The sequence below is a fragment of the Myotis brandtii genome, unplaced genomic scaffold (genome assembly GCF_000412655.1).
Source record: "Myotis brandtii unplaced genomic scaffold, ASM41265v1 scaffold182, whole genome shotgun sequence".
Classification (NCBI taxonomy): Eukaryota; Metazoa; Chordata; class Mammalia; order Chiroptera; family Vespertilionidae; genus Myotis; species Myotis brandtii.
This window is the reverse complement of record NW_005356751.1, coordinates 3,933,735-3,942,038: the sequence shown is the minus strand read 5'-3', so window position 1 is coordinate 3,942,038 and position 8,304 is coordinate 3,933,735. Positions and strand designations below refer to the sequence as shown.

The window sequence follows — 8,304 nt, the reverse complement described above, 5'->3', positions numbered from 1 at the left end:
CATGCCTTAGTAAATTTTAGGCACACTGCCTGAAACTTTATTCTCTTCATTATGCTCAGGCTCTCCAGAGAAATAGATAATATGATAAGCCATAAATGACATTCATGATCTTACCTGGTGGTTGTCAAGATTCATTAGTGTAAGGCTGCATGTTGAGATGGTCAGTTTTATATTCATTCCCGAAAACTGAAGATTACTTTTGCCAAGAACTGTTGATAGGAACTTAACTGGAGGCTTTAAAAAGAACAAAACACTCTAAGTTATGAATTCTGTTGCAGAATGAATGTTTGTTTCTTTTCATGTTAAAAATGGGTCAAAGCCCAGACATACCCTTCCTCTTTACTTCACTCTACATAAATCAAATGAGATGAAATGACCTTTTAAATAAAAACTTTTTTAAAAATTGGAATGCACCCTGGCTGTTGTGGCTCATTTGGTTGAGTGTCGTCCTGCCCACCGAAAAGTAGGAGGTTCGGTTCCCAGTCAGGGCACATGCCCAGGTTGCAGGTTTGATCCCGGGTTAGGGTGCCTATGGGAGGCAACAGATTGATGTTTCTCTCTCTCATCCATGTTTCTCTCTCTCTCCCTCTCCCTTCTTCTCTCTCTAAAATCAATAAGCCAAGCTGGTGTGGCTCACTGGTTGAGCATCAACCTATTAACCAGAAGGTCACGGTTTTATCCCGGTTAGGCCACATGCCAGGTTGCTCAATCTTGAGTGGGGAGCATGCAGGAGGCAGCCAATGAATAATTCTCTCTCATCACTGATGTTTATTTCTCTCTCTCCCTCTCCTTCCTCTCTGAAGTCAATAATATATATTTAAATCAATAATAACATATCCACAAGTGAGGATTTTAAAAATGGAATGCAGCAGTTAAATCTGAGCCCTCAGAACTTTTCTCACACATTCCCTTCTCCCCAAGTATTTGGAGTAGAGGCCTGGTTTATATAAAAGGAATTCCTGAGAGAGTTTGGATTAACTGAACTCCCGAGTCCTTTTGAACATCACAAGTATTAAAAATATAAAAAGTTGCTGTCTAAGTTTTTTTGTGATGATTAAGAATATGAAAAACACAATGTAGCAAAACTTATGGGAAGCAGCATTTATAGCTATAAACACATTAAAAAAGAAAGGCCTCAAATCAACAACCTAGCTTTACAGCTTAAAAAACTTGAAGAAAAAAAAAAAACTAAACCCAAAACTAGCAGAAGGGAGGAAAAAATGAAGATGAGAGCATAAATAAGTGATATCGAGATTAGAAAAACAAAAGAGAAAATCAACAAAAACAAAAGTTGGTTCTTCAAGAAGATCAAAATTGACAAACGTTTAGTTAGATAAACTAAGAAAAAGATAAGACTCATGTTATTAAGATCAGAAATGAAAGTGGGGACATTACTACTGATTCAACAGAAATAAAAGGATTATAAGAGTACTATAAACAATTGAATTCCAACAAATTGGATTACCTAGACAAGATAGATAAATTTCTAGAAACATTAGACCTACCAAGACTAATCATGAACAAATAGAAAATCTGAATAGATCTACAACTAGTCAGAAACAAAACACAAAACACACACACACACACACACACACACACACACACAGGACATAATATATTTTACCACAATTTTTTTAAGTGTTGACAAGGACATGGAGAAAATAAAACGCTGTGCTCCATTAGTAGGAATGCAAAATGGTACAACCACAATAGAAAACAATATGACAGTTCCTCAAAAAATTAAAAATAGAATTACTGTATGATCCAGCAATCCCACTTCTTGATATATATCCCCACAAAATTGAAAGCAGAGACTTGACAGATATTTGGACTTCCATTTTCATAGCTAAAATGTGGAAGCAACCCAAGTGTCCACTGACAGATACATGGACAAGCAAAATGCATTATATACAGACAATGGGATATTAATCAGCCTTAAAAAGGTAAGAAATTCTGACACATGCTGCAACATGGATGAACTCTGAGTATATTATGCTAAGTGAAAAAGACAAATACCGTATGATTCCACTTAAATGAAGTACTTAGAGTAGTCCAAATCATGGCGATAGGAAGTATGGTGGTGGATGCAATGTGATTCCCATTGCCTATTATCTTTATTCCCATGAAGCTGTGGAAGCCAGGTCTTAAGATTCCATCTTTAAATATTTGTGATGTTCAAAAGGACTTGAGAGTTACACACACACACACACACACACACACACACACACTAGAATGGAGAGAGGAATGGGAAGTTATTGTTTAATGGGCAGTGGAGTTTTGGTTTTTAGAAGATGAAAAGAGTTGTGGAGATGGATGGTGGTAATGATTGCACAACATGAATGTACTTAATATCACTAAACGGTACACTTAAAATGGTTAATAGGCAAACTTGATATTATGTATATTTTACCACAACTTTTTAAGTTGTGGGGGAAAGAGTATAAAAAATATAAAGTGCTTAGAAGAGTCCCTGGCATGTATTAAGTATTCAGTAAATGCTAGCTGTCAAAGGAAATTAACTCAAATTTTTCCTTTTTTGTTAAAGGTGCACTTTCTGGAACAATAATAGCCTGGTTTGTTTTGTTTGGGGGTATGGACTCCCTACTCCTGAAATGAGAAAACCTTAAATGAATGGGCCTGTTTGTTGGGATCATCCAGTTGCAGCGTCCTATTCACAGAGGTTCTGAGAAGTAGGAGGATGCTGGCGGCTACTTTGAGGCCATGGGTTCTGTCAAAGAAACTAGTGATCAGGGTTTCTAATAGAATTCAAAGCCACGCATCAGAGTTTTCCACACCATGTGGCTCATCTGAGTCATCCTGGGTTACACCAGGTTCAGCTCTATGCAAAATGATGAAGAATGATGACAAATGAGGCAGGGTGGTATGGACATAGAGCTCTAAGATGGGAATCTGAAGACCTGGCTTCTCTCGCTGGCTCTGATCTTCATGATCCTAGTGACTCAAGACAAATCTCTTCTCTGAGCCACAGTTTAGTAACTGGCAAAATGAGAGGGTCAGCCTGGAGGATACCTAAACATTCCTTCCCTTTGAAACAGTTTCCATTTCTAAGACTTACACAGTTATCTTCAGAGCCTTGATGTCCCCTTTGGGCTTTTCAAAGCAACTAAACATCCTAGAGTTAATAGCTTAATAACAATAACACTAATTACCATTATTGTTGAAAGTCTAATAGGTGTCAGACACCGTGTTAAGCACTCCGTAGACATCATTTCACTTAATTCTTATACAACTCTGTAAAGTAAGTGCAATTTTCTCCCGTTTTACAGATGAGGAAACCAAGGATCCAAAAGGTGAAGTGACTTGTCCAAGATCACGCAGTTGGTAGTGTTAAAGAGAAAACCACAGGCTCCAAATGGAGTCATTTGCACTAAAGCCCATGTCACTGAACCTACTCTTTTTTAAAAAAATATTTTTATTGATTTCAGAGAGGAAGAGAGAGAAACATCAACGATGAGAGAGAAACATTGATCGACTGCCTCCTGCACACCCCCCACCGATGATTGAGCCCCCAACTTAGGCATGTGCCTTTAAGTGAAATCGAACCCGGGACCCATTAGTCCCGCAGGCCGACGCTCTATCCACTGAGCTAAACCAGCCATGGCTGAACCTACTCTAAATACCTGATCTAATTGCTGTTTCAACTTTTTCCAGGAATGTAATCTTAATCAGTCAATCTGGAATGTTCCGGTCAGTACCCGTGAGGTAACCTCTCACATGGGCCTTCTGCATCCGAAAGGAAACTGAGGCAATTTGCCTGGTAAGGCCCCCGCCTTTCCCTAAGGGAAGGTAAGCTTGCCTGAAACAATCCTTTTTTTTTCTTTTGCTAATCACTTCCTTGTCTGGCACAGTTTCTGCCTAGAAAGGCCTTCTATATTGTACAGTTTCTCGGAGCACCTCTCTATTTATTTGACGGGACGCTGGCCGGTTTAATAAGGCCAATTAGATCTTCAAATTTACTTGACTGAACTTTTGTTCTTTAAAAGTAGGAGGCAGAGGCAGGATTTAAACCCAAGTCTATCTAACACCAAAATTTGTGCTCTTTCAGCATGAAAATTTCCTTCTCCCCATGTGTTATTATCTCATCTCTGCCAGCACCCGTGTTTGCATTTGAAAATCGGCCAAGGAGTTTAAACGTCTAAAATATTAAAAATACAGATATTAGATCATATTTGTGGGAAACTGATATAGGGTTAAGCCTCGGACTGACCTGCTGGCAAAATCACAAACAAGTCCTAGCTTAGAGGGCACAGTCCTCTTAGCATAATTAGGCTTGACCTTATAACACTCCCTAGATCTTATCTGGGAAGCTAATGGGCTGAGGAAGTGCAGGAAGTGTAACCATGGTCAAAACAAGTGAAACTCACAAAAACTGTGTAACTATGGTAACCACTACCTTGTTTATCCCTCACTATAAAAAGCTTGGTGAGGCCTGAGCACAGTGGAAGTCCTTCCTCTTGAGTTGGACTTGCTCGGCTGGTCCCCCATATTCCCAAATTATCTTGTGTCTTTTCTATTTCATTTGTGTGCGGCTCCACTTCCAGATCCGAACCCTGAACCACGCAGGACGTGGAGGGAAACACTTACGACAATATTCAAATTGGAAGGTACCAACTGGCCATCTGGTTCAACAACTTCACTTTACAGGAATAAGAAAGAGTCTCAGACACAGAAGAGACTGCGTTCGAAGAAAGGTAAGGACCCAGGCCTGGAACCCAGACGTTCTCACTTGAACCCCAGGAGCTTTCTCTGCTCTGTCCTTCCAGGCACCACCATTTAAGACAAGTCGGAAAAATCTGAGGGGCCAGAGCGACTTTGAGTTGTATCTCTACTATCATGCCAACTAATAAAGGCCATTCAGGACCTTAAGTCATATGGTGGAATGACCTAACAACTATTTTGATATCATCTTTCTCATAGTTGGGGAAACATAAAAGAAGAAAACCACACCAATATTTATTTACCTTTCGCTTTTTAGTGGCTCCGTTTGCCCCAGGGACAGCTTCGCACAGACGGCTTATTGCTTCCCTATGGAACAGAAACCATATGAAGACTTAGCGTACTGTCTAGTGCGCAGTAAATGCTCAATTAATGTCAGCAAGTATTATACTACACACATCGTGGCGAGTCTGACATAAGCAACCTTCCCCACTCCCATAGGGGAAAGCACGCTTGGTACTTCCAGCAACTCCCTAACACTGAAAAACTGCTTTATAATAAGCAGTCCTACCCTTCACCTTCGTCTCATTTTTTTTTCTAGGCTTTTCAGGTTTGTTTGTTTTTGTGTGTGTGTGTTTTGTTGTTGTTGCTGCTGTTAATCCTTGCCCAAGGATATTTTTCCCATTGATTTTTAGGGAAGGTGGAAGAGGGAAAGACAGAGAGAAACATCAGTGTGAGAGAAACACATCGATTGGTTGCTCCTGCATGAGCCTCGATCAGGACCGGGGCCTGGGAGGAGTCTACAACCAAGGTACATGCCCTTGACTGGAATCCAACCTGGGACCCTTTGGTCTGCAGGCCAATGCTCTATCCACTGAGCCAAACTGGCTAGGGCCAGGTTTGGTTTTTAGTGTTGCTGATTTTTAACCAACAAGGAGGGGCAGAACTTTATTGTCTGATTCTATTTCACAGTTTACCTTTAGCATAACCCTCTCTGTGGTGCTATGAATAAAAAGCTTCATAGTAGCTCAGCACCAAAGACAATTAAATATAAAAGAACCTGACACTAGAGGAAGTTTGAAAGGAAAGGGAGAGACTGAACTTCAACATGGTCTCAAATGGAGCCTTATTGACCAAGCTACTGCTACGAGCCATTGAGCTCTCACGTAATTTCACAGAAGAAAGGAAAATCAATAACAAATTTCCTCCTTTGCTTATTTTTCTGCCCTTTCTATATATTGCACTTCCTGAGAGAAAGGCTCCACTAAAACAAGTAGCTGTTCCTTAATGGAAGTGGTGAACACACTGGCGCCCTCCTCCCCAGAAATGCAGTTAGAACTAAGAGCTTCTGTCTCCGGCCTCAGCATTCACAACCGCCCAAGCTTTCACTCGCGTAATCTGAGCCCTTGCCATGTGGCTTTCAATACTTGTAGTAAACTTTTCACAAAGCAAATGGAAATCTCTAAGCTCTTCCCCGGATTCCCCGGAGATCACTGTTCAAATTAGTAAACTATATTAACACGCACAATACAGTTTTTATATCTATTATTCTATTTCATGAAAATATTTTCTCTGAGATGTTTTCAAAAGGAGGAGCAGTTAGAGAGAGGAGAGACAGAGATAGAGGTAGAGAGAGAGACAGACAGAGAGCAAGAGAGGCAGAACAATTCTAGTAGACACTTTAGACAGAAGAAGAATAAAAGAATGTCCAAAGATTCTAGATATTACTTTGGACATATAATGTAGGTTTTAGTTCCAATTCTTTTGTGTTTCTGGATAAATGATCTTTTTTTTTCTGGATTCCGATTTTTTTTTTCTGGATAAGTAATTATTCGAAGTTGTTACTTTTTATATAGGACCTTGTAGTTTTACAAAGTGCTTCTTCTCCAAGGTATTATCTTCTCTAATTTTTGCAAAGATAGAATGGCTTTTAGGCTTAGCGTATTTTCTCAGGATTTCATATTTATTGTTTTTCTAGGATTTCAAACTTTGCCTCTGGAGTCAAATAGAAGGATAACATAGAGGGTTGGGCTCTTTTGTTTGGTTGATTGATGTTTGAGTCATCTTAATGATTAATCAGTAATTGATGAGACACATATAATTGATCCAGATTGGCCTCTGGTGTTGCCAAAATAACTAGTGCAGGCACCCCACTAGGGTGTTGGTATTTAATAAAGATGTATTATAAGAAAGGCATTATCAGATCTTTTACTCCGTGAGAGCCTACTGGTCTCCTGGAGTGCTTGGGTCTAAAAAGCTCTTTGTAAATGGTTTGAAATAAAAGTAAAAACAAAGATGAGCATTGCTGCTGCTGCGTATAATAATAGTAATTATTCGAAGTTGTTACTTTTTACATAGGACCCTGTAGTTTTACAAAGTGCTTTCCCAGACATTGGGTTGTGGGGGTTTTTTTGTTTTGTTTTGTTTTTTATTCTCATACCAACTGTCAACACTGAAACAGGAATTTTTGGGGGTGAAAAAGACAGGTTTTAGGAAATTTTAGAAATTAAGAGAACCATGGAAGAAGCACAGGGCTGCAGAGCAGCAAAAGGCACATTTCCATAGAATGAGGGAGCTGGGAACAGCAAAAGGTCTATATTTACAAAATAAAGAGAAGGAAGCCTTTCATCCAGAAGGAGAAGAAGAAAGCCCAAAGGGAATAGGAAAACAATAAGGAAGGAGGGGGAGAACCTCATCTGTCCCATGTGAGGCTCAACCTTTGAGCCCAGGAGTTACTATAGTAACCAGTCTAAGGAAATAGTGACCAATCAGAGGGGATATCAAGGCACCAAGATCTGCAGCCTTTATAAGCCTAAGGAAAAGGAACTCAGTGGGACCTTTTGCCCTCCCCACAGGGGAGTCCGTACTTGTTCTTTAATAAATTTCCACCTTTGCTATACTACCCTCTGTCTGTGGATTCATTCTTCGACTCCAACGGACAAAGAATTCGGGTTCCAGTCCAAAAATTCAGTTTCCAATACCCTCTAACAAAATGTAAAGTTGTGATTTTGAATTAAAGAAAATGCTTTTTTTTTAAACCTGAATTTTAGCTTTCTTTTCCGTTTTATTGAATTTATTGGGGGGACACTGGTTAGCAAAATTATACAGAGAGGTGGGACAACCTTCATGCTACCGATAGTAACAGACCTTTATTTCCCTCGCTGCTCGCGTCCCACCTTAGCCTTTAACTCCTCCCTATTTCTTGGGCAGTTTACCTCAGCCACATTGGCATAAGGATTGGTCAAAAAGAAGCCCTCATGGCCGTGGCCGGGTAGCTCACTACATCCAGATCTATCTTTTCCGTTTATTTGGTAGACTTGCCTGTTTCCATTTCCCAAACGTTCGTGAAGAAAAAGGAATCTTGACCAGGTTCAGCCACCCTTTCACATTAGAAATGCCTACTTCAGAATGCTGCAGCTGGAAGCCAGGGTTTTAAGGAAGGAGCAGCTCCTAGGTACATGGCCAGGCCCGGCTGGAAGCATCTCAATTCAGTCTTAGCAATGTTGTTTTCAGGTAGGTACTTTACCCCTTTTACAAATGAGTAAACTAAAAGTCAAAGAATTTAAATACCTGACTCCAAAAAATGCAGCTGATACTGGGAGAAACAACATGCAAATCCAGCTCTGA

At 39.9% G+C, this 8,304-nt stretch overlaps 1 protein-coding gene across 1 annotated transcript in view; it reads right to left on the bottom strand.

Moving 5' to 3' along the window:
- SHC4 (SHC (Src homology 2 domain containing) family, member 4) overlaps positions 1-8,304 on the bottom strand; it is a 115,560-nt gene that overhangs the window by 52,954 nt on the left and 54,302 nt on the right. The window contains exons 3-4 of the mRNA XM_005863973.2: positions 4,983-5,046; positions 115-234 (exon numbers count right to left, since the gene is read on the bottom strand). Coding sequence (XP_005864035.1) covers positions 115-234; positions 4,983-5,046 — 184 coding nt within the window. The remainder of the gene's footprint in view (positions 1-114; positions 235-4,982; positions 5,047-8,304) is intronic.